General features: G+C 35.8%; 2 protein-coding genes across 6 annotated transcripts in view; both read left to right on the forward strand.

Moving 5' to 3' along the window:
- The window catches only part of LOC141389381 (uncharacterized), a 540,923-nt gene that overhangs the window by 180,131 nt on the left and 332,803 nt on the right, over positions 1-27,989 (forward strand). For all 5 annotated transcript variants that reach the window (XM_073960812.1, XM_073960816.1, XM_073960814.1 and 2 more), the window contains one exon: positions 23,580-23,648. The gene's annotated coding sequence lies outside the window, so the exon portion shown is untranslated. The remainder of the gene's footprint in view (positions 1-23,579; positions 23,649-27,989) is intronic.
- Positions 8,148-10,270, forward strand: LOC141389383 (endothelin-converting enzyme homolog). Its single transcript, XM_073960818.1, has one exon. The coding sequence runs from the start codon at positions 8,190-8,192 to the stop codon at positions 10,233-10,235; it is 2,046 nt and encodes a 681-aa protein (XP_073816919.1). The 5' UTR covers positions 8,148-8,189; the 3' UTR covers positions 10,236-10,270.

The raw sequence follows: 27,989 nt of genomic DNA on the forward strand, positions 1-27,989 counted from the left end.
ACCTGGCAAGTCCACCATTGACCAGATATTTACCCTGCGGCAAATCCTGGAGAAGACCCAAGAGATGCAGATCGACACCTACCACCTTTTTGTCGATTATAAAGCAGCCTTCGACAGCCCGCTACGTTCAAAGGTATTCCAAGCAATGTCTGAATTTGATATTCCCGCAAAGCTAATTCGGCTTTGTAAAATGACTCTAACTGACACAAGATCTTCAGTTAAAATAGCAAAGAACCTCTCCGAGGAGTTTTATACCAAAAGAGGTTTCAGGCAAGGAGACAGCCTTTCGTGTGACCTTTTCAACATCCTGCTAGAAAAGGTTATACGAGATGCAAATGTCAAAAGAAATGGCACAATCTACACCAATAGCCACATGTTACATGCTTATGCTGATGATATAGATATCATGGGACGATCAGTAAAAGAAGTAACCCATACCTTTATAAAGGTCGAAGGAGAATCTGCTAAAGTGGGTCTGGCGGTAAACGGCGAGAAGACCAAGCTGATGTTGTCGACGCGCAATGCGTCCATTGAGATCGGACCAACTGTTGAAGTTGGTTCCTATAATTTTTAGGTAGTAAAATACTTCGTATATCTCGGCACCGCCGTAAACACAACGAACGACATCAGTTGTGAAATAAAAAGAAGAATTGTATTGGCCAACAGATGCTACTGTGGCTTAAGTAAGCACTTTAAAAACAAAGCCACAACTCGTCAAACAAAAATAACGCTTTACAAAACACTGATACTACCCGTGCTGATGTATGGTTCCGAAGCCTGGGTACTTGCGCAAGCAGATCAGGCAGTGCTTGGTGTGTTTGAGACAAAAATTCTTCGAAAAATCTATGGACCAATCTGCGTTGACGGTGAATATCGACGTCGCATGAACCACGAGCAGTATCAGCTATACAACGACAGTATAGATAAACGTATCGAGATACAACGTTTGAGTTGGCTAGGCCTTATCATAAGAATGAGCGATGATGAACCCGCTAAAAAGGCTTTTAAAAAGGGGCCACATGGCGGTACACGCAGAGCTGGAAGGTCAAGGCTCGCAGTATTCCAAAAAGCAAAGCAACCAACAGAGAGAAATGGAAATATTTTCTTAATTCGGCATATGGGACATATTTTCTGTAATAGGCCAACTAAGTAAGTAAGTATTCAATCGAATAAGTTAATATTTGATCCTGAAGAGTTGTTGCAGACATCCTGCAAATTTCATTTAATCTCTGGAAAAAGTTTACAAAGGAATTATACCATCCATTTAAGGTTACTTCTGTATAATATTTTCTTTGCCTTGGATTCCATAGCAAATAATCCGAACATTTGTTATAACATTCCAGTTAAAAAAAATTTATTTTGATTCATATATTAATTTTTGTTTTTTGCTTCAAATCACAAAACCCCAAATTTATTAAAATTCCAATTTCAACCAATTAGTCGGCAACTAACGCATTTCTAAATACAAAAATTAGCATTTTCAAATAAAAGTTTAATTTTCATAGTTCGTTTTAATTTGATCATAACATTTGCATATCATCGTTCGCCATCGTCGCTTGGTGGTAAAATTAGTAATCGTCATGTGTTTTTTTCAGAAGTCTAATCCATTTCTATTGCTGCTTGTGTAGACAGTCACCAAATATTTACAAATATTCATCACCTGTGAATTCTTTTGTTTTTGAAATTATTATTATTATTGAATTATATGTTAATTTGCCGAAAACAAAACCAACAAAAATACGGTGAATAAACTTCTAAAATAAATTGTTTGTATGTATTCGGTTATGTGGTTTTAATTGCAGTTAAGCTAACCGGCTGAATCGCTATGACTTGTCAATTGTCAAAACAAATAATTTTGTTAATATACACATAGTTAAATACGTCGAATTTCTACTTCTTACGAGTACAGTATTTTATTTAACTTGTTTTTTTGTTTGAATGCTTCAAATCTTGTAACTCATTTTTAACACAGTTGCAGTTGACCAATCGAACTAAAACTTTGTCAGATTTTGAAGTTATTCATGTATTGTTTTCAAAATCTGAAAAAAGTTGTAGTTCGTTTGGCCAACTGCAACTGTGTTAAAATTCATTCATTTATTATCATGTTTTTTTTTTAATTTGAAACAATTATCATTCTAATAATTAAATTTTCATCACCCTCTATAGTTCAATAGTAACACTTTTAAGATCTTGTATATTTGTCATTGTGATTTTATAACGTTTCATATTTCCTATCGTGATTGATCTTTAACCAGCTAAAATTCATCACTGTAAATATGTCAATATTACCATTTTGAGAACCTATGTACTACTAAATTTAACAATTCATACTATATGAGAATCTTCCTTCTCAAAAGTAGAAACTAAATTCGTTCATTTCTGCAGATCAACTTGAATACTACATACCAACTTCAATGCTTTCGTCAAAAGTACATTGTTGTTCACTTTAACAACAATGCAGTTCTACTCCAGGGGGCGGTTTCGAAGAATGTCTACAATATAATTTGGACATCCAACAGAACTACTTCAAAGCCATCATCACACCATCATACAAGTTTTAACAGATTCAACAACCTGATACCTGAACAAAATTCAACAACTAATCATCCCTCATGCAGTTTAATTAGCAGATCCAACAACTCAATTACCCCGATGCAGTTTACTGTAGCAGATTCAACAAAACATCATTCCTGATACAGTTTGTCGTAGCTCTTTTTTCTCTGTTGCTTCATCGTGACGTTTTCAGCATTAGAGGGGGAGATTGAAGCAATCAACATTTTAGTAATTAAATTTTCAACGCCCTCTATAATTCAATAGTAACACTTTTAAGCTTTTTTAAAATTGTCATTGTGATTTTATAACGTTTCATATTTCCTATTGCGATTGATATTTAAATTTAAAGTTTAACAGCTAAAAATGCATCACTGTAAATATATTTAATACTACTATTTTAAGCAACTATGTACTACTAAACTTATCAAGCCATACTAGATTAGAATCTCGTTTCTCAAAAGTAGAAGCTAAGCAGAACGAAATTCAAAAAATTCGTTCATTCCTGTAGAGCAACTTGAACACTACATACCGACTTGAAATTACATGATACCGGTAATCCGCAATACACAGAGTGAATCAAGCAAATAATATCAAAAACGTTATACTATAATTAAAAAAAAAAAAATATTTACTAAAAAAATCGGATATCAGTTGAGAGCGGCTGGACCGATTTGGATAATTCTATTTTTGAAATGTTCGTCATAACCCAACTTAGGCTATTATGGAAAGAAATTCGACCACTCCCACTTTTACGCTCACTTTTTCAATTTCAATTTTTATTACAAAAACAACTAAAAAAAATTTTCCTGAAATTATCAGAAAAGGTACAGATATGGCCCCCGGTGAAAATAGGCTACATATGTATGTATTTTGTCAAATTGGGAAGCAGGCGAGGCACTTCCCCTATACCCTATTTTTTAAAGATGCTATATTTACAATAATTACGAATGTGTCCGTTTAGAAATTAATTTGCGAGACAATTGTGGTTGTGTCTCCGACCTTACCTACTTATTTGGGTCCAAAAGACTGGACCACACCTCCTTTTTGAATACGTTACATCTACAAAACTACTGAACCGATTTTCCTTAAATTGTCAGGGAATGTAAAGGGATGGCCCCCGGTGGAAATAGCATTCATATTTTGTTGAATGTCATATTAAAAAACGCAATATCTTTATAAATAGAGATCAACTGCCGTTCGTTGGTAATTGCAGCAGTTGAGAACGGCTGGACCGAATTGGATAATTTTATTTGAAATGTTCGTCATAACCCAACTAAGGGGTAGTTTACACTATATGTAAATGTCATATGACATGAAATTTTCCATCGTCAAATATTCACTAATATGTGGAATATTGGAGATTTCCTTACGCCATTTATTCTGTGCGTCCACCCCAACAAAAATATAATAAAATTACGTCTCCACATTGTCTCCGTGGGTAGATATGGAATGTTTTTATTTCGTGTCATATGACATTGATAGATAGTGCAAACTACCTCTTAGGTTTTTATGGAAAAGAATTTAACCACTCTAACATTTTTTCAATTTAATTTTTTTGTACAAAAACTACTGAATCAATTTTCCCTAAATTGTCGGGGAATGTACAGGGTGAAAATATGCTACATATTTTTTTCGGATTTCGGAGGGGGCGCGGTACTTCCTCTTTACCCTATTTTTTAAAACTGCTATTGTAAGGGGAGAAATTTCCAAATATTGGAAAATACTTCCCTTAAGTTTTGGGTTTATTGTTTTTTATTAATTTTATTATTTATAGTGGGACATGAATAAGTCGCAATGCAGTATTCGTCCTCAGTTTCTCTATTGCAATGTAGCCTTAAGGCTTCCAAAGTCTAAGAGAATATTATTTTTATATTTTATTGGTTTTTCTTTACCAACTTTATTGTTCTGCAGCTCGATCACAATAGAAAGAATAAAAATCATTTCTATGACCAGCTGGACATCATTACAATCTTTAACATCGTTTAGAACTTATCTACTACAAATATTGCAAATATTAGTATGAAAGTTAAAAACATATTGAGTGATTATTAGTTGCAATCATATCTAATTTGCATAGTTATTGAGTATTTGAGTATAATTGAGCAAAAGAGTAAGATATACATAAATCTATTTGTCGTTAAGTTTTATGGTACGGGAGAACACGAAAGTATTGGCGAGAGCAATACAATAACAATGATAATAACTTGTTCGTTAAAAGTAAGAAGAAGCATTTATATTGAGAAATAGAGAAAGTTAGAGATGCTCCTTCGAGTGAAATAGTTTTAAAGTTCTGTAACAAAAGATACAAATGTAACGCAACATTGGATATTTAACATTAAAATGTAAAGTGACGTTAACATATACATGTACAAATGATGTTAACTAAAATTAAATGAAATTATGTTGTAATATAATAAAAATAATAATTATTAATAATGTTGAATAAACGGGCCGCTACACTATATGCTTATAAATTAAAATCAAATGTCGTTCGTTGGTAATTGCATCAGTTGAGAACGGCTGGACCGATTTGGATAATTCTTTTTTTGAAATGTTCGTCATAACCCAACTTAGGTTTTTTCAATTTCAATTTCTAATATGATAACGAGGGTATATGGTAAAAACCAAAAATGTTTTACAATCGATGAATCCAAGTTTCACCCATTCAGAATTCGCGAACTGTTAATATATTCTATATAATATGACTGAAATTCTTTAAAATGAAGTGTTTTAGAAGGGACCCATAATGTCGACCATTAAAATTAATTTTCGTGGAAGCTGTGTTGGCATCTTACTTACTTACTTAGTTGGCCCATTACAGAACATTTGTTCCATAGACCGAACTAAGAAAAGATCTCCATTCCTCTCTGTTTTTCGCTTGACTTTTTGGAATACCGTGCCTTTTCATTTCTTCATCCACTTGTATGCTCCATCGAAGCTTAGGCCTGCCGATTCTGCGTGCACCGCCATGTGGCATGTATTCATACGCCTTTTTAGCGGGTTCATCATCGCTTATTCTCATGATATGGCCTAGCCAACGCAATCGTTGCATCTCGATACGTTTAACTATATTCATTTCTTTGTATAGCTTATATAGCTCGTGGTTCATACGACGTCGATATTCACCGTCAACGCAAATCGGCCCGTAGATCTTTCGAAGAATTTTCCTCTCAAACACACCAACCACTGCCTTATCTGCTTGCGCAAGTACCCATGCTTCGGAACCATACATTAGCACGGGTAGTATCAGCGTTTTGTATAGTGTTATTTTTGTTTGACGAGATGTGGCTTTGTTTTTAAATTGCTTACTTAGACCATAGTAGCATCTGTTGGCCAATACAATTCTTCTTCTTATTTCACAACTGATGTTGTTTGTTGTGTTTATGGCAGTGCCGAGGTAGACGAAGTCTTTAACTACCTCAAAATTGTAGGTACCAACTTCCACAGTCGGTCCGAGCTCAATGGACGCATTACGCGTCGACACCATCAACTTGGCCTTCTCACCGTTTACCGCCAGACCCACTTTAGCAGATTCTCCTTCGACCTTCATAAAGGTATCAGTTACTTCTTTTACTGATAGTCCCATGATGTCTTTATCATCAGCATAAGCAAGTAACATGTGGCTGTTTGCCTCTCGAATAACCTTTTCCAGCAGGATGTTGAAGAGATCACACGAAAGGCTGTCTCCTTGCCTGAATCCTCTTTTGGTACCAAACTCTTTGGAGAGGTTCTTTCCTATTTTAACTGAGGACCTCGTGTCAGTTAAAGTCATTTTACAAAGCCGGATGAGCTTTGCAGGGATACCAAATTCAGACATGGCTTGGAATACCTTTGAACGTAGCGGCCGGTCGAAGGCTGCTTTATAATCGACAAAAAGGTGGTAGGTGTCGATCTACATCTCTTGGGTCTTCTCCAGGATTTGCCACAGGGTAAATATCTGGTCAATGGTGGACTTGCCAGGTCTAAAGCCGCATTGGTATGGTCCAATTATTTCATTGACCATAGACTTTAGTCGTTCGCATAATATCCCTGACAATATCTTGTAGACAATAGGGAGAAGACTTATGCCCCTATAGTTAGAGCGTACAGTCTTATCTCCTTTCTTGTGGACGGGGCACAGGATACTCAGGTTCCAATCGTCGGGTACTCGTTATTCCTACCAGATGGTACAACTAGCTGATGAATACACCTTATCAGCGTGGCGCCTCCGGTTTTGAACACCTCGGCTGGTAAGCCATCGGCTCCTGCTGCCTTATTATCCTTCAGCCGATTTATTGCTGTCTTTACCTCATCTTGGCTGGGTGGTATACATTCAATACCATCTTCTGGGATTGGATCTGTGGTATCTTCGTCGACTTCGCTACTATTGGATACCAACAGTTTGGAAAAATGCTCTTTCCATATCCTTAGCACACTATCTGTATCAGTTACCAGATTACCTTGCTGCTCTATAGGAGGATGTACATCTCGATTTGTTCACACTCCCGCTTTTCCATCTCTTTCTTTTTCCTGCTGAAAAGACGTTTCTCCTCTCTCCTTTTCTCCCGGCACCCCTCTCGTGCGCTTCGCGTTGCTACTGATTGTAAAGTAGCCCTAAGTGCCGCATTTTTTTCTTCGGTAGCAGCACGACACTCCCGGTCATACCACGGATTCCTTGGTGAAGGTCTCTGTTATCCAAGTACTGATTTTGCGGCTATTTGCATGGAGTGGGCAATGTTTTGCCATTGTCCTGATATGTTATCGGGACGAGGAGTGCTTTGATTAAGCAGTTGGGCCAGTTGAGTGGAATATGCTCTGGCTATCTGTTGTGATTGCAGCTTACCGATGTCCAACTTCCGTGTTGTGTCTGTTCACACTTTGTTTGCTACGTTTAATCTGGTACGTACATTTGCCGAGTCTATGTTTGCACCTCGGAACGAGCGCACATCCAACACACTCGATGAGTATCTTCCATCTATCACAACGTGATCAATTTGATTTATTGCTTTCTGATCTGGAGACAGCCAGGTGCCCCTACGTCACCCACACACTTTATATAGCCCCCTTATAAAGGTGCCGCCCAATTTAGACATTTTAGATGTATTTTCTGACCTAATTTAGACATTTGGGGTATCCGTGGCCACAATATAATTAATCCATTTTAGTTCATGGCATTTTAAGGTGGAGGGTATAACGATTTCGGCCCGGCCGAACTTAACGCTTTTTTACTTGTTATTTTTAATATATTTTTGTTGCAGGCCTGCATACTAACTTTTGCAACAGACTGTATATTACAGACAGGTGAAAAAGAATTCAATTCAATTGATTTAGATTTAATAGATCTAATTAAATTCAAACGCAATATTCTTTACACATTTAACAACCATAATATCTGAGCTAATCCTATTGTTTGAGACTAAGCAGAGGAGTAAAAACAATTACCAGTTCCAGTTTGTTGAAATCTAATGCAAATAATTATATTTTGGCAAATTTTGTTATTGTTGCCATTGTTTGTTGTTAATTGCACACAAGTGCAAATTTTTGTTGTTGTTGTCGGTAAAACGTTTATTCCATAGGTTAATTGGAAATTGTTAATCAGTTATTATTTCAGTTTATAAAATTATTTCAAAACGAGAGGATTTACTTCAAATGTTAAAATGTTAAAATTTCACCATGTGATACTAATCGCACTTGTCGTGTTACAATGCCCGGGTAAAGGTCAAGGTGCAGCCATAAATACTGTTCGACAAGCCAAAGCTGCAGAAATGTTAAAATATATGAATATGTCAGTGGATCCTTGTGAAGATTTCTATGAATTTACCTGTGGCAATTGGAATCGTTATCACTCGGCTGAGTTGGAAAATGAGGTGACAACAGGTCTACTGGAAACTTTACAAAAATCTTTGGATGAAAAGCTGATTGAAATTTTATCCACGCGGGAGCCAAGAGATACAGCAATTGACAAGAAGATAAAGGATTTCTATGAGTCGTGTTTAAATTTACCCGCAATGGAAAGCAGTTATTCACAAAAGCTAAAACAGATTATAGCCGAATTTGGTGAAATGCCTGCCTTGGTGGGAAAACAATGGCAGGAGGGGGCATTTGATTGGTTACAAACGATTGGAGAGATTGGCCACAAATATGGTATTGGTATTATAACAGGTGCCCAGGTGTCGGTAGATTTGGCCGACAATAGCGTAAACCGTTTATATTTTAGCCAACAAGATTTGGCATTGGAGGGTAAATCCGTATACACCGATAAGGACAAGACAGTGTTGGTGAAGGGCCTTAAGAATGTGGTGGCCTCTAGATTGATGGTGTTTTTAGGTATGGATGCCAAAACGGCCATACAAACTGCCAAAGAAATTGTTGAATTTGAAACTGCCCTGGCCCAGGGTGTAGATGAAGTGCAGTCTGTAAGCGATTTCCGTGACTTGGTAACATTAACCACCTTGGATGAGGCCCAAAGCAAATACGGTTCCGAATTGGATCTAAAGAGACTGGTACAGCTGACATTGGGTGCCATACCCCAGCTAAAGGTCTATATAAGTGAAAGTTATACCAACAACTTAATTAAGGTTCTGAAACGAACTCCTCCTCGCCATGTGGCAAATTATATTTTCTACCATTTAATTAGTAAATTTTTGGTAACAATTCCGGAATCGCAAGAAGATCTTGCCATCAACTGTTTGAGCGGCATGAAAGAATATTTCTCAAAGATTTTCGATAACATGGTTTATCGTCAACTCAAAAGCCAGGATATTCAGCAAGGTATACATCTAATGTGGCATAAAATCAAGCAGGCTTTTAAGGATGCTCTGGATTCGGGGCATTACAATTGGATTGATGCTAAGACACGTCAATATGCTTTGGAAAAACTTGAAGCCATGCAATTGGATATTGTTTCATATGAAGATTATGATTTCAGCAGCAGCTATGAGGATCTCAAGGTAAATAGCAAAGATTACATAGAGAATTTGAGATCTCTGCACGCCGTGGGCGCAAAGCAAAGTCGTGATGTTATTAATGAACCACCTCAACCCATAGATTTGGGTGATGATCTTTCATCAACACCATCCTATATTCTCATTGAGAATTCAGTCAAGGTACCGGTATCGCTGCTGCAATCAAATTATGTGTGGTCTGCCCACTTTCCCAATGCCTTTAATTTTGGTGTACTTGGTTCACTGCTCTCACATGAATTGATCCACGGATTTGATGACACCGGTCGAAGTCATGGCAAAAATGGCAATGTTTTGGAATGGTGGGATCGAAAATCTACCGAAAATTTCAATACTCGTTCTCAATGCTTTAATCACCAATATCAAGGTTTCATTTTCCACAATAAACATTTACCCGATATGCCAGCTCAAGGGGAAAATATTGCCGATAATGGTGGTGTACGTTTAGCCTATACGGCCTATTTGAAATGGTTGCAGGAAGCCCAAGGACAAAAAGGTGTAATGGAAACAATGCCAGGTTTGAACTTTAACGACAAACAATTGTTCTTTGTTAGCTATGGCCAGTTGTGGTGCGGTGATGTCAATCCAGTTTATCGTCAACTCCAAGAATCAACAGATTCGCATGTACCAGATAAATTTCGTGTCATCGGACCCTTATCTAATTTTGCTGAATTTTCCAAAGAATTCCAATGCCCCATTGGCAGTGGAATGAATCCCGTTAAAAAGTGTGAAATTTATTGAGAAAATTCTCTAGTCATTATGTAATAAAAAATAAATTTAAGTAAAATAAAACTTTTTGTAAACCTAAGAAGAGGTGTGTTTTTTTGGGCAGAAATAATCAGTTGTCATGAAATGATGATAGCAGCCAAGTAAAGTTAGACAGGTTTTCTCTTGGCGGCAACAATTTTTAAAGGGAAGAATGAATGCTTGAAAAAGAACAGACAACGAAATACTATTGACAAAATTAATATTATGAAATTGTTAAAAAACTCATTATAAATCTCCTTACTAACCCATTGTTTTAACAAGTGCATGTCTTCAAAAATATTTAGTAAAAAATATGATTGATCCAACAATATTCGAAGAGCAAAATATGTATTGTAAAAATATTGTTAGATTCCATATGTAGTATCGTGACTCCAACAATCGTTTTTGTCAACTTCAACAATTGTTTTTGTCATATCCAACAATAGTTTTTGTCCACTGGACCATATTATTCTATTTTCTTCGACAATTTTATTCTCTTCAGTCGGTATTCGATGCCGTTGTGAAAAACAATTATGGTGAGTTTTGTTTATCTTTGTTTTTTTTTGTATGTACACCGTTGGTGCTCAAAATATTTTGTGCATTGGTCTCTCTGAGAGACTCTTTCCGTTGCTTATACACGGCAGATGAAAATAAAGAGAAGTTATGTTGTTGTTGTACCCACGTTAACATATATGGGTGATCTTAGCCGAATGTACAATGAGACTCTGACTCTTGTTTGTATTCGTTTTTTTTTCTTTCCCAGCAAAAAGTTTGCCTCCAAAGAGGCAGTTAAATGATATGTACAAGTGATCTGGAAGTGCATCAAATTATGCATTTTCACTGATGATTTTTACAAGAGCGTGACTACGGAAAGAGGCACTCCATTGCACTGCATTTTAACTGACCCTCTGGCACTGCATTTTAACTGACCCTTTGGCATTGCATTTAAACTAACCCTTTGGGGTAGAATAGGAGGCAGTCCAAAGCACGTGTTTTGATACAGGCATTCTGCGGAAATTGTGCAAGCCATTACAAAATATGCCAGAACAAATAAAATGCATTATTTTTGTAAAACAAAGTTATTAAAAACTTTATTACATTAACACAAATTATGAAAATCCTCCATTGAATTCAATCGCAAACATGCGTGTTTCCTCCGCTCTCCATTTGTTCCAAGCTGAACTGTTTTTGCTTTATTTGCTAAATGGGTTGTCTTCCCATCGCCAGTTAAGATTTCGACATGTACTCCAACAGCACTCCATTCGGAAATTTTCTTCTCTTGAGTTACCGGAAAAATGTTCACAAATGAAATATTATGTAGTTTGTATTAACAAATGTTTGAAAATGTTAACACGCTTATCTCTTATTGGAAAATGTATACCGCTGCCTGTAGAGATGTACAAACTGATTTATGTACATGTAGGGATCTCTAACAACTGCTAATAATATGTAGCGAACCGAGTGCCTTTTTCACGACTCCGTTTGGACTGCATCCGGATGCTGTTAAATTATGAGGAATTGGAGTGCCTTTTTCACGACTCCGCTGAACTGCATCCGGATGTTGTTGAAATGTGACAAGTGGATGTGATTCTTTGGATTGCATCCAAATGCGGTTAAAATGTGAGGACTGGAGTGCCTTTTTCACGGTTGAACTGCATCAAAACATGCCGTGACAGAACTAGTCCACATTGCACTACTTCCAATTTATTTTGCTGGGTTTTTTTTCTTCTTTGGGTTTTTATGGTTGAGTTATATCGACACAATCTGAGAAGTGTTTTTGGGAGGTAATTTGTTCTTTCCTCTGATATTTGTTATGGTTTTTTTATTCTTTATGTGGGTGTGGGTGCTTGGATGAGCGCAATGGAGCAGTTAATTTCTTCATTCACTTTGTTGCATTTTTAGTTAAACCTGGCAAAACCTGCCCATTTGTTGTTGTTGTCAATACTCATTGCTTTTGAAAAATTCTAGATTATGATATTTCCTACCATCGGTATGGTCAATGATTTTTACAATATTGCGGAATTTCGAAAGTTCCCAGCAAAAATTTGGTAAGCACATGTCATTACTTCATGCATTACCGAGTAATGAATGCTCATTACACTCCGCATTATCAGGCAGCACATATATGTAATGGTTTAGACATAAATAAATATGTACTTAAAAAACATATTTAAGGAAGTACTTCCTACCTATGACATCCCCATGTAAAAATAATGACTTTTACGGTCAATTTGTAAGTAGTTACTACTGTCAAAATTGACTGAATAAAATCGTTACTTGGTAATGACTTTTTTGCGAAACATATTTTTTCTCTGCGTGTGTGGTTAAAGCGTTTTAGAGCTGTTGGGCCATTATCTCAGGAAGTACGGACTTGCCCCGAAATTGTACTGTCGTAATGTTGTTGTTTTAAAAGTATCTTATATGTATACTGAAGTAGCTAGATGAAATTTTGGTAAAATATATTGTATGTACGTAGGACTTTTGTTATTGAAAACAGGCTATGTAGGTCCACATTTTGGTATAGCCCCCATATAACGTCCCATATATAGTATACGTCATTTTACGATATTTTAAATTAGTCCCATTTATTTTGAATTAGTCCCATTTGAACACTGAATGGATTGTAATTTGGTATTTTTTGTTTACAGAGGCTAAGTAACATTTCTACTAAAAAAAGTTCATATAGGACCACGTTTTGATATATCCCCCATAGGACGATATCTCCTGATTTTCGGTGTTTTGAAGGTTTTAGCCTCATTATAATGGCTGAACTTTGGTATTTAATCTTCGTTGGGGGTACAAAACTTTAAACGTGAAATTTGTCGGTGTTGGTCCGCGTCTTTATATAGCCCCCATAGGACGGAACATCCCTATTTCCTTTATATAAAATTAGTCTATTAGTCTTTACATAAAACTTTCCACTTTAAAATTTGTCGGTATAGGTCAATGCCTTCATATAGCCCCCATAGAACGGTACCTCCCTATTTTCGGTATGTTGAAGTCTGTGTCCGCTAGTTCCCACCGAAATGACTCACATTTGGTAGTTACTCGTAGTCTCCGATGAGGGAATAAAACTTTCCACCTGAAATTTGTCGGTATAGGTCACACGCCTTCATATAGCTCCCACGAAAGGGAGCATGAAGGTTGTGGCTGAAATTTGGTAGAAAATAAATATAGATCAGGTTTGAATATGGACTATATTTGTCCACTCTTTCGGGTACCTCCCACACAAAAATTCGGATAAGTTCACTTTTAAAACCTGCTCTCGAATCACTTTGATTTTTATTGAAGCAGCTTGCATTCGCACCCTCAATTACAACCGTAAAAGTTTTTTTCACGGGCATATTTCTCGAGAAAACAGCCCGAAAGGTGTAAAAAACCGCTATGGCAGCATATATAGTTGCTGGAGAGCACGATAACACCCGAACTGATCAACCGATTTTGTTCAAAATTTGATCTTCGCCATATTTTGAACAAACTTAGTTTCAGTTCGACGATGAGGAATACCGGTCCACAATTTCCGGTACTTCCTCCAAATATTAAAAAAATAGCACTAAAATGGTAGACACGATATCTCTTGAACGGGGCAACCAATTTGGTCCAAACTTCCGATCTCCTAATATTTTTTCCAAATTTAGTTTAACTTCTAAAATGGTCCATATCGGTCCTCTCCTTAAGGTACCTCCCCCACAAAAGTTCAACATTTGTGTCTATATGCAGGTTAGGGTCTGTTCGAAAATCCTTTGGAAATGTATACCAATGCTGTTCGTTGTGGTCCTGTTTACAGCGATATTATGTTTTCCGTGGACAAGTCCATGCTTCGTGGTATACTGGTCCAAAAGTTATACGATGACCCATTGAAATAACTAGTGAGCGCGATATCTATCGAAAAGATATGACCCCCAAAATAAGATCCACTTCCATAATGGACTATGTTGGTCCATTTCTTCAAGTACGTCCTCCGCAAAACTTTTGAACTTAAATCCTAATCCACATCTTTGTCGGCAAGATGAAAAATGTCCAAAAAGTGCAACCAAATTCTGAAAAGACCCTAAATACACTCGATCTGTCGTAGATGACAGTTTCAATTCACATAGGCTGAGGGTATATCTCTGTCGGCAAAGCCGAATGATACTTTTTTACTTGTTTTTATTTTAATCATCGACTAAGGGATCTTAATGTTTTTTTAGTTGTTTTAATGTATCTGTATGCGCAATTGTATCTCCGACAATAGTTACTTCTCATAGCAAAAACTTTAAATTGATGAAATAAAAAAAGTATTTTTATTCAAAATAGGCTATCTAGCCATATAACATCAATGCAAAGCATCACTTAAAGTGTTTATTTTGAAAATCATTTAAAAATAGAAATGAAAGAAACCGACATAAAGGTCCCTAAAGTTTTCAGCACCAGAAACAAAAGGACGCCCAACCAAGTCCCACAAGTCAAAGAAAACTTTTTGCTGTTGTTGTTGCTGCTTTGACTAAAGCAAAATCATAATATCTGTGTCTTCATATCCACAAGAGACACGTCAAAAGCGTCATAGAAATGAAACTTTCATGTATGACATTTAATGGGCTGTGGGATGCTGTGGTGGATGGCTTATTGTATTGATTTCATATACATACATGCAAACCCACATACATACATACATACATACGTGCCCACATATTGTTCTGTTACTCCTCAGAAATATTGACAACTCATATCAATTACAATTAGAGACGATGTTATTTTGAACCACATGTTTTTTTGTTGTGTTTTGTTCAAAACGAAAACATATCAATTTTCAAGGATGTCTCAAATGCCAATGAAATATTTTGATGTTGTGGTGTATGGCATGGTATTGATGAATATGACAATGACACATTATACACATTATATATAGCACAACATGTCTAATGGCAAATTTTGTTATTTTGAATTGAAAATGATGAGATGAAAACAGACTTAATATTGTTTATTATTTTTTTGAGGATTTTTTTTGAAGTTAAAAGTGTTAAATTTGACGTTTCTCTACAGCAGGGAATGTTATTCTTAAAATGAAACTCTTGTAAAGTATGTTTGTATTTAATTTGATTTGCACGTCAAAATTTTGGCATTTTATTAATCCCAGGATGATTGATTTTATGGTTATTGGAAGGCTTTAGTCAGATGTACATACACTGAAAGAAAATTACGTTGTATCAATGAAATTTGTCATTGATTTTGAACCAACATAAGACTTCATTGTATTAATGAAGAAGTTTCATTGAGTTTCATAAAATAACTTACACTATTGTTTTATAGTATAAATGTGAAATTTTCATACTTTATTGAATTAATAGAGAAGTATCATAGCATAATTGAGGAAATTTCATTGGAATAATCAAGAAACTCATTATTGTTATTTAATGAAAAATTTCATTTATTCAATGAAACTCTACTCTACATTTTTATTTCAGTGTACCACATTTTGGTATAAATCCACTTAAAATGATGAAATACATAAATGAATACCTAGTAGGTGCAGTTGTTAATATCATTTCCATTCTTTTTTTTTTCCTGAGTCATCTTTGGTAATTATGTCACTCGGTCCCTGAAGAAGTAGCTAGTGTTTTGCTCACATCCTACATGTCACATTCGCTGCCATGGTTCTGATTTTCACTGAATAGTTATTACACGTTAAAAATCTTATTCGTGGTCCTCTTAAACGCCTTACAACATGTTTCAGTCCATTGTCTCGATTTATTTGACATATATTGTATGACGATGACAACTTAAATAGATTGGATTGGTTAAATCCATCATAGTCTTATACCCTAGACTGCCTTAATTCAAATTAATTCGTGCATAATTCACATTCTTAATGCACAAAATCAAACTGAATTTAAAGCTAATTTAGGTATTTCGATATGGCAATACAGTAAAAGAGAACCCATATTCATATGAGGGAGAGACCATATTCATGCTCATTAATGGAATTCTGTAACTCATTTTTTGAGTTACCGACAAAAAACGGTAACATTAAAACGCAAAATTATGAATGAAAAGTATCAATAAAAGTTGACAACACTGTTGCTATCGGTAGGATTTAGCAACTGCTTTATTTTGGTTGTTAACTTACCGAAAAATGTCGTTAATTGCCGAAATTATAAGCATTTTAATTTTACTGAATTCCACTACTGAGACATAAGGAAAACAAACAAGTAAGAAAAGCGTTAAGTTCGGTCGTGCCGAACTTTTTATACCCTCCACCACAAATTTCAGCCTTTTCGGTGGATTAATGTGGCCACAACCTTCAAAATACCGAAATGCGGAAGGTACCGTTCTATGGGGGCTATATGAGGCGTGGACCTATATAAACATTTTATGGTAGAAATGTTTCTTAGCCTCTGGAAACACAAAATACAAAGTTACAACCGATTCTTCGGTCAAATGGGTCTAATACATTCAAAATATATTCAAATGACGCGTACTTTATAAGGGGCCTTATGTGGGGGCTATACCAAAACGTGGACCTATATAACCCAACTTTGGTAGGAATGTTTTCTGGCCTCTGAAGACACAAAATACCAAATTACAACCAATTCTGTGGTCAAATGGGTCTAATACATTCAAAATTTATTAAAATGACGCGTACTTTATATGGGGCCTTATATGGGGACTATACCAAAACGTGGACCTATGTAACCCTACTTTGGTAGGAATATTTTTTGGCCTCTGGAGACACAAAGTACCAAATTACAACCAATTCGGTGGTAAAATGGGCCAAATATCTTAAAAATTCCTTAAAACGACGACGCGTCACGCGTCATTTTGTATGGGGGCTATACGAAAGCGTGGACCTACATAGCCCGCTTTCAATACCAAAAGTCCTACGTAAAAATAACATATTTTCCCAAAATTTCATCAACCTACGTCAATCCGTTCGGACGCTAGAGTGATTTCCACAGACGGAGAGACGGACGGACATGTAGAATTGCACGCTGATCAAGAATATATATACTTTGTGGGGTATACAATGATTATTTCGAGTAGTTACAAACGTAGTGACAAACTTAATATACCCCATCCTATGGTGGAGGGTATAAAAATTACAGTGCAAACAACAACAAAACAGCAATTAGCTGTTTCGTCAATGCAGAAACTGTCGTCTGTCAAGGTAAAATTAAATGCAGATCTTAATGCAAATTAACGCTGTTGTCTGTCTAGGGTGTAAACTTGTTATTATGGATGTTATAATGGGAATTATGTCCGTACGTATTTTTATACCCTCAGCATTTATGCTAGCGAGGGTATATGAAGAAAAGACAAAATTTTTTAGTTTTCCATAAAAAAAAAAATTAAAATTTTTTTTTTAAGCTACATGAATGATTTTTTGTACATACATTGGGAAAAAAATCCCATTCTTAAATCAGTTCGAGATACTAATTTTGGTTGTTGCGCGCAAAAGTTATGGCGGTTTCAATTCTGATAAAAAGAAAAAAATCTTTGAAAGACTCTAATCATTATATTGAGAAACTCTCTTAATTAGGGGCTCCCTACATACTATATGGTTACTGAGGTCCCATAACTTTAGTGAAAATGTTGTAAATTTTCGCGGAAATTAGGAAAGCATTCAAAACAATTGGTAGTTTAGAACTTGTTCTAATAAAATTCAAGCTGTTTATGCATCTGAAAAATATATGAAAAATATATACGTAATCTAAACATCGCGAAGATTCAAATGAAACCAAAACTATACAAATCCGTTTAGCGGTTTGCATATTATAGCAAAAAACAAAAAATATATTGAGGAAATTTATTAAATTGTTGTAAGAGAAAATATTTATTAAAATTTATTTTGTGAGTTAGTTGAACAAAATGTAAGAAAAATAGGTCGGAGTTTTTCTTCTATTTTAGTTAAATTCCACGCAATAAATCACATTTTTTATTCTAATAACTTCTCGAAAACACGCTAACATCTAGCAGAAGATATGGATATCTTTCAAATAAATGTTGGGTTCCTTTAAATGGGGTATAATCTTGAAATAAAATTGTATCGGGTAATGTTCATTTTGAAATGCGTGTAAATCGCGAAATCCTCAAAATCACTTGATGCGCATACGGTTTACCAATACAGCGAATTCTTCTCTTTTAATTTGTACACATTTGCCAGGATTTACTTTGGCCGCTAAGATGTAGCATCGTCTGCAGTTTAGTGTGCAACAAACTGTATTACGCTTATATTCTGCACAAAGTGCATACACTTTTTATGCGCATCCGATTTCACTATCAACCGTGAAAAAATACATCGATCTAAACATATTTCAATAAAATCCATCAAGAACCGTGGATGTAGCATCACACAGTATTTTTTGGATAAATCGGATACAGCTCCCATGCCACTAAATTTTTCAAACCGCTGTTTTCGCACAAACGCGAGTGATGATTCACTTTCTTCATTGAAATGGAAACGATCCACATAAAACGCGAATTAGTCAGTGATATTTTGAAAAACATTTTTCGCAAATTTTTCAATTTTTGCAGTAGCCATTTCCGCCGTTCTAGTAGATGGATTTTTACGATCTGTGATTCATATGATCCGGATCGTCGAAAAACTAAAATATCGCGGGGTACCAGCACACTCAAAACGATATTGTAAATACTGTACCCAAAAAATAGGTTTTTTAGAAAAAATATCGCACTAAATTTTTGCCTTTGGCAGTAGATTACTCTGCTGCTGTGTGGGCTACATACTTAATATACATATCAGATTATGCGAAATCGCGAGTTCTTTAGTCCTATAATTGGTTTTTCGAAATATCCGAATGAGCGTCCCAGCTACATAAAAAATACAAAAAACACCTGAAATCCGGCTTCAAAATGTCAGCATCCATAAAAGGTGGATGCAGCGGAAATTTTGGAAAGTGATACATTAGAAGTGTAATCTTCATTTTGTATTCTCCAATTTTTACTTCGGACAGATGTCCGTCATTTGAATGGTTTAATCAGAAATCGAATAGCAATGTAAAAAACCTGTTTAGATTCAACGTGTTTTTACCTATGGTTTTTCCTTTACGCGGTCGTAACTACCACGTAAATTAAATTTTTTTGCTAAATTTTTGAGCTTTGTACAAAAACATCTAAATTAATCCAGCAATAGTCATAGTTACTGGCAAACTAGAATAGTTCGCGTATTATAATAGTGCAAACCTTGGCTTCATGGAAACTAAAAAATTTTGACTTTTCCTCATATACACTTTCATACAGGCAAAATATGTCTCATCGAAATAATGGTTTTAGACCCTAAGTATGTATGTTTGGTCGAAATCCGTTTCAGACAATTTGGCACTGTCCGTCCGTCTGTCTGGCTGGTGTGCAGGATAACTCTTGAACGGATGAACAGATTTCGCCCAAAATGTGGCCTTCGCAAAATTTGGCAAAACTTAGTTTAAGTTCGATGTGCCATATCGGTCCACTTCTACAGTTACCTGCCCCACAAAAGTTCAAAAATGTTCGGAAAAATTGTGCGAACGATAACTCTTAAAGGTAGTAACCGATTTGGTCCATACTTAACGCATAGTTAAATTTTTACCAGACATAGATAAGGTTCCAATATGGACTTTATTGGTCCACTCTTTTGGGTATCTCCCTCGCAAAATTTCTGAAAAGTTCAGTTTATTACCTGCTCTCGAATCGCGTTGGTTTTTGTTGTAAGAACTTGTATTTACTGCCCCCCATACGACGATATAAGTTGTATCACGTGCAATTCCATACTCCCTGAGAAAATAGCCTGAAAGTTGTAAAAAATACCCTATGATACCGTGTGTAGTAGTTGGAGCGCAAGACAACTCTCGAGCAGATCTGTTGATTTGTCCAAAATTTGGCCTTCGTAATATTTTGCCCAAACTTAGTTTAAGTTCGAAGATAAGCCATATCTGTCCACTCCTTCAGGTACATCCCCCACAAATTTAAAAAAAAAAAAATGTTTTTGAACGGAGTGACCGATTTGGCCCATACTTTCTTCTTCTTTATTTGCATATCCGTTGTTCGGATGTTAAGCGATCATACATTTTGTTACATTCTTATTGGAAATATTTATTTTATGTGGAAAGCGATAGTTGTCTGTTTTTAGCTGCTGTAAGAAGACTGAGTTCATCACGGTATCCGGTCCAGTCTTGAATATTTTTTAGCCAGGACAGTTCTCTTCGACCTCTACAACGTCTTCCCATACTTTACACATCCTAATATATCTACCAGATATAGACCAGATACGAATATGGACTATATTTGTCCACACCTTCGGGTACCTCCCACACAAAATTTCGGATAAGTTCACTTTAAGACCTGCTCTCGAATCACTTTAAATTTTGTTGAAGCAACTAACATTCGCTGGGTCAATTACGAAGGTAAAAGTTCGGGGTAAGTCCATGCTTCTTGACAAACAGCCCGAAAGGTGTAAAAAACCTGGAGAGCACGATAACTCTCGAACTGATCAACCAATTTGGTCCAAAATTTGGACCATAATTTGTCCAAACTTAGTTTCAGTTCGAAGATGGGCAATACCGGTCCACAACTTCCGGTACTTGCCCCCATTATTTCAAAATGTCACTAAGATGGTATGCACGATATCTCTTGAGCGGGGCAACCAATTTAGTCCAAACTTTAGATCTCCTAATATTTTGTCCAAATTTAGTTTAACTTCTAAAATGGCCCATATCGACCCTCTTCTTAGGGTACACAGAAAAACATTTTAGCCATTTGATAAAAAAAATTCAAAGATTCAATCAAAAATTTATCCATTTTCCGGCGATAAAAAAAATGTCAAATTGATAAAATTCGATCAAATTATTTGATCAGAAAGTAAAAATACAATTGATAAAATATTTTACATATTGACAAAAATATCTATCAACATATTCCACATTGTGCTTGATGAAACAAAATATTTTCTTGATGAAGAATGCAAATAAGTTAAAACCCTAATGTTTATTGGTAGCTATTCTAACAACCACTGAATGCTTATACAAAATTTGGAATATTTTGATACATACTTTTGTCAATATGTGAAATATTTTATCAGTTCAATATAAAAAAATCGATAAATATTTTAGTCAATATGTGAAATATTTTATCAGTTGTATTTTTACTTTGTGATCAAATAATTTTATCGAATTTCGTCAATATGATAATTTTTTTTATCGCCGGATTTTTTTTCTTTGTACCTCCCACACAAAAGTTCAACATTTGTGTCTAAGTGCTGTTTAAGGTCTTTTCGAAGATCCTTTTGAAATGTATACAATACTGGACTATGTCGGTCCATTCCTTCAAGTACCTCTTACGCAAAACTTTTGAACTTCAGTCCTAATCTACATGTTTGTAGATTAGGAAAGTTTAAATGTCCAAAAAGTGACACAAAATTCTGAAAAGACGTTCGATCTATACGTAGATGAAAAAATACACGCAGAGAAAAAATATTTTTCGGTTTTGTTGGAACAAAAATATCTATTTTGGTTCCAAAAATGTGTTTGTTTTCTACAAACATTGTAATCCAAATCCAAAAATACCATCTTTTGTTCCGAACATAGAAAACAAAAACAACTTTCGAATTTCCGCAATATTGTTAAAATCGTTAACAATACCGATTGTAGGAACAATCATAATCTATATTTTTACAAAACATATTGTCAGCCCTGAAAACCAGATACTAAATTTTTTGATTTGAGTGTATATACTTCTCATATACACTTTCCACACAACTTTGATATAAATATCGCGTATAATATTACGAGCATTGATGAACGCAATACATGGTTTGCTACTTTAGCTGACAACAAAGACAAACAAAAAGCCACAAGCAACCACCACAACATAAGGAATAATTAAACACCATAACAAACATTAAAAGGAAAGGAGAATGAAATAAAGAAGAAGAATGAAACAAAACAGAAACAAATAAAAACAACCCTGCCAGCAATTGGAAGTGAGTTTTATCTAATTTTATAAATGAGGAACTTTTTGGTGTCTAATTTTCTGTAAAAATACGACATTTGTCTAATATACAATAACAATTGCATTGTTATCCCATTTGTATCGTATCCAGTCACAATTTAGAAAAGAATACGATAGACAAATAACAACAATAACATATGTATCTAAAAATAAATGTAAGCTATCTCATTTATATCCCAATGAAGGATGGGAATTAGATAGACATATCTATTTTCCATCCTTTATTTGGATACAAATTAGACAGCTTACATTTATTTTTAGAATTGTTGTAAGTTTAACAAATAAGACATTTGTACACAGATGGTTATATGCGCAGGTGGTGCAATGGTAAGCATGCTCGCTTTGCAATCAGAATGTCCGGGGTTCGATTACCAGGTCAGGCGACATCACATTCTTCAAATGACAAAATTAATATAAGCGACAATTCCTGAACCAATTAAAAAAATATAAATAATGAATTAAATTAAATAATAAAAAACCAAAACGCCAAAAATAACCCAAACAAAGGATTAACAACAACAGTAAAACAAAACATAAAATAAAAAGGAATTAAATTAAGTTAAAAAGAAAATCAAAATAATTTTTTTTCTTTTTTATTTATTATTATGTATTTTTATCAAGTTTTTAGCTATATTAATGTTTTATAGTTAAAAAAAAAAGATTTGTCATTAAAAAAATGTCGACTGGCCTGGGAATCGAACCCGGGCATTCAGATTGCAAAGCGAGCATGCTTACCATTGCTCCACCGATATTATCGTTTTAATAACTTTCTGAAGTGTCCAATTAGACACTCAAAAAAGTATCTAATGAGTGGAACAGTTCTTCCCGAGAGCTTGATCTTTTTGGATAAGAATGAGACTATCGCATTCGATTGAGCAATCTTATTCAAGTGACTCATTGGACAAGAAACAGATAGCAAATGTTGGCAGGGAAGAGTCTCATTGTTGGTATACATACACACAAAAGCAAAGATAAAGGCAGCATGTCATACAAACACCACAACTCACCAAAATTGTTTTTTCAACACGCCATCGAATAGCGAGAGAAGAAATATTGTTCAGTTGACACAAACTATTTTTGGATTTAACAAAAACGATTGTTGGATTCACAATACTACATAGGGAATTCAACAATATGTTATCAATACATATTTTGCTCTTGGAATATTGTTGGATCAAACATATTTTTTTTCTCAGCGTGTAAATCTCTATCGGCAAAGCCGACTGATACTTTTTTATTTGTTATTTTATAAAAACAATATTAAAACTATTGTTTATTAATTTAATTATTTATTTGCTCAAAATTATTATCAATTCAAAAATATATTTAAGAATAATGTAATTATTTTTATTTAATTTTTAGATTTGCCGGACTCATCTTTGTGATTGTTTAGTTTGATTTGCCGTTGTTGTTGGATTATTACATTTCTAGGTAAGACAATACATTCATTATTTTAAAGTTAATATATATTTTGCCAAAATATCCTTCTTAAATTGCAAGATATCTGCTATAGAGAATATTATATAGCCAATTTAGTATACATATTTAAATTCTAGTTATTGAATTCCATAAAGAAAATTTGTTTTAATTAGCAGTTATTGTGTTTTACAAAGCAGACAAGCAAAGTTCCGTTTTTTTTTCTTTCTAGAAAACCTCCTCAAACATTTAAAATCCTACAACAAAAAGATACCAATATTATCTTAAGTGTTTGCTTTTTCAATAGAAATCCTTGAAATGTGTGGATAACTAATAAATAAATTTCCGGTGGGAAATGTGACCGCTGAAGAAAAGGAATAACATGTAGAAATGTGTAAAACTTTACAATCACGTTAAGGTTTAAATACCTTTTGTTTTCTTATCGAACACGTAATAACAATTTTCGGAATTTATGCCAATGGTTGATGAGGGTTCTTTGTTGTTCTTTTCAAAGTGTATCTTTTTCACACCAACCTATTGACTTTTAGACCCCAACAACTGTTATTGGGACACAAAGTTTTTAGATTGAGGTTATTATTACTTTGTTTTCTATCCTTTTTATTACCTTTTTCCATTGAATCTGTGTTGAGCTAATTTTGGTAATTTTAAAGCTGAAATCTATTTACTACATATTTTCAATATTAGTTTAAATTAATCTAAAATATAACGACTATTATTAATTTTCGGTATGAGTACTTAGCAATGATTCTTAAAACTTTTAATAATAATTGATTTCTATTTTTATTATTATTATTGTGGTTGAGTTGTCTCATTCTTTTATTACAAATCCGTGAATATTTACAACATTAATTTTTAAAAGATTGTGAATCACAAATGTTCTATGTGCTTTGTTCCGAATTGTAGAAAATGTGGTTTTCGATGAACTTGAATATTTCCAGAAATAAATGGCGTTGAGGGCAATAATGTCGTAAGTCTAAATATGTATAAAAAACGACAAAACGTAAGAAACAATAGCGTTTAACTAAAGCAACTTGTGTTAAACATTTCGTTTCCATTAATGTCATATGTTGAATGGAGAAGAGCATTCTATGTAAAAGTTTACAAATTTGATTTGTTCAATATTACATTTGACTGACTCCGTGAAAAAATTTCGTCGTAATGGGGGCAGCGAATACAAGTGGTTGCAAATAGAATCAAAGTGATTCGAGAGCAGCTGTTAAACTTCACTTTTCCGAAAATTTGTATGGGAGGTACTCGAAGGAGTGGACCCATATAATCCTTATTCGAACCTGATCTACGTATGTCTCGTATAAATATTACGAATTGTAAAATATGGACCGTATCGGTTACTTCGAGAGTTATTGTGCTTACTATTTTAGCGAAAAGTTTTGACCTTTTGTGGGGGAGGTACCCGAAGCAGTGGATCGATATTGCCCATCTTCGAGCCTCAACTATGGTTGGACAAAATACTTACTTACTTACTTAGCTGGTCCATTACAGAACATTTGTTCTATAGGCCGAACTAAGAAAAGTTCTCCAATTCTCTCTATTTGTGGCTTCGCTTTCTGGAATACCGCGCCTTTTCATCTCATCATCCACTTGAGAGAAGCCTCCCTTGTCCCTTCGGGGATGTTGTGGGAAGCTATGTTTATACATATATATGACTTGTGGTATCAGTCCTTAACACTTTCCTACGGAGTTCTTGCATGTACATAACGCTATCAGTCCTCCCTTGGTGCGTTCTTCGAGATTCCTTTTCCATGTAAGCCGATGATCCACAGAATTGTGTCTAGATACTTGGCCTCTGAAGAGAGTTCTAAGGTAACCCCTCTTTTCCTCTTATTCGTGAAGGGGACAAGCTCTGCATTAGAGGTCATCCACTTGTTTGCGTCATCTATTCCTTGGCCTGCCAATTCTGCGTGCACCGCCAAGCGGTCCGTATGTATACGCCTTTTTAGCGGGTTCATCATCGCTCATTCTTATGATATGGCCTAGCCAACGCAATCGCTGCATCTCGATACGTTTAACTATATTGATGTCTTGTAAAGCAACGCAGATTGGTCCGTAGATCTTTCGAAGAATTTTTCTCTCAAACACACCAAGTACTTTCATGTCTGCTTGCGCAAGTACCCAGGCTTCGGAGCCATACATCAGCACGGGTAGTATCAGTGTTTTGTAGAGCGTTATTTTTGTTTGACGAGATGTGGCTTTGTTTTTAAACTGCTTACATAAACCAAAGTAGCATCTGTTGCCAATACAATTCTTCTTTTTATTTCACAACTGATGTCGTTTGTTGTGTTTACGGAGGTGCCGAGGTAGACGAAGTCTTTTACTACCTCAATATTATAGGAACCAACTTCCACAGTCGGTCCGAGCTCAATGGACGCATTGCGCGTCGACACCATCAACTTGGTCTTCTCACCGTTTACCGCCAGACCCACTTTAGCAGATTCTCCTTCGACCTTCATAAAGGTATCAGTTACTTCTTTTACTGATCGTCCCATGATGTCTATGTCATCAGCATAGGCAAGTAACATGTGGCTATTGGTGTAAATTGTGCCATTTCTTTTGACGTTTGCCTCTCGTATAACCTTTTCCAGCAGGATGTTAAAGAGATCACACGAAAGGCTGTTTCCTTGTCTGAAACCTCTTTTGGTACCAAACTCTTCGGAGAGGTTCTTTCCTATTTTAACTGAGGACCTCGTGTCAGTTAAAGTCATTTTGCAAAGACGGATGAGGTTTCCGGGGATACCAAATTCAGACATGGCTTGGAATACCTTTGAACGCAGCGGGCTGTCGAAGGTTGCTTTATAATCGACAAAAAGGTGGTAGGTGTCGATCTGCATCTCTTGGATCTTCTCCAGGATTTGCCGCAGGGTAAATATCTGGTCAATGGTGGACTTGCCAGGTCTAAAGCCGCATTGGTATGGTCCAACTATCTCGTTGACCATAGGCTTTAGTCGTTCGCACAATATCCCTGACACGATCTTGTAGGCAATAGGGAGTAGACTTATGCCCCTATAGTTAGAGCATACAGTCTTATCTCCCTTCTTGTGGACCGGGGCACAGGATACTCAGGTTCCAATCGTCGGGTACTCGTTCTTCCTGTCAGATGGTGCTAACTAGCTGATGAATACACCTTATCAGCGTGTCGCCTCCGGTTTTGAATAGCGCGGCTGGTAAGCCATCGGCTCCTGCTGCCTTATTATTCTTCAGCCGATTTATTGCTGTCTTTACCTCATCTTGGATGGGCGGTATACATTCAATACCATTTTCTGGGATTGGGACTGTGGTATCTTCGTCGTCTTCGCTGCTTTTGGATACCAACAGTTTTGAAAAATGTTCTTTCCATATCCTGAGTACACTATCTGTATCAGTTACCAAATTACCTTGCTGGTCTCTACAGGAGGATGTGCCTGTACCAAAGCCATCAGTTTGATGCTTGACTCTTTGGTAGAATTTTCGGACTTCATTCTGGCTCCTGTACATCTCGATTTTTACAGCCTCCCGCTTTTCCATCTCTCTCTTTTTCCTGCGGAAAAGACGTTTCTCATCTCTCCTTTTCTCCCTGTATCTCGCTCGTGCGCTACGCGTTGCTACGGATTGTAAAGTAGCCTTATATGCCGCATTTTTCTCTTCGGTGGCAGCACGACACTCCTCATCATACCATGGATTCCTTGGTGGAGGTCTCTGGTATCCAAGTATGGATTTTGCGGCTGTTTGCATGGAGTGGGCAATGCTTTGCCATTGCGCTGATATGTTATCGGGATTAGGAGTGCTTTGATTAAGCAATTGGGCTAGTTGAGTGGAATATGCTGTGGCTATCTGTTGTGATTGCAGCTTACCGATGTCTAAATTTCGTGTTGTGTCTGTTCGTACTTTGTTTGCTACGTTTAAGCGGGTGCGTACCTTTGCTGCAACAAGGTAGTGGTCCGAATCAATGTTTGCGCCTCGGAACGATCGTACATCCAAAACGCTGGATGAATGTCTTTCATCTATTACAACATGATCAATTTGATTACTTGTTCTTTGATCTGGAGACAGCCAGGTGCCCTTATGGTACTGCTAACTACCATGTTTTTTGCAGCTGCAAAGTCTATCAGTCGCATACCATTGTCAGATGTTTCACTGTGGAGACTGAATTTCCCGACTGTTGGGCCAAAGATATTTTCCTTTCCAATTTTGGCATTAAAATCGCCTAGAATGATTTTAATGTCATGGGCAGGGCAACTGTCATATGTTTCTTCTAAGCGCTCGTAAAATATATCTTTGGTCTGTTCGTCCTTTTCTTCAGTGGGAGCATGAGCGCAAATAAAGCTGATGTTGAAGAATTTA

Source organism: Musca autumnalis, unplaced genomic scaffold (genome assembly GCF_047663935.1).
Source record: "Musca autumnalis isolate F117 unplaced genomic scaffold, ASM4766393v1 scaffold_1, whole genome shotgun sequence".
Classification (NCBI taxonomy): Eukaryota; Metazoa; Arthropoda; class Insecta; order Diptera; family Muscidae; genus Musca; species Musca autumnalis.

Coding starts and splice junctions, on each gene's coding strand:
- LOC141389383 (XM_073960818.1), top strand. CDS start 8,190: ATGTTAAAATTTCACCATGTGATACTAATCGCACTTGTCGTGTTACAA.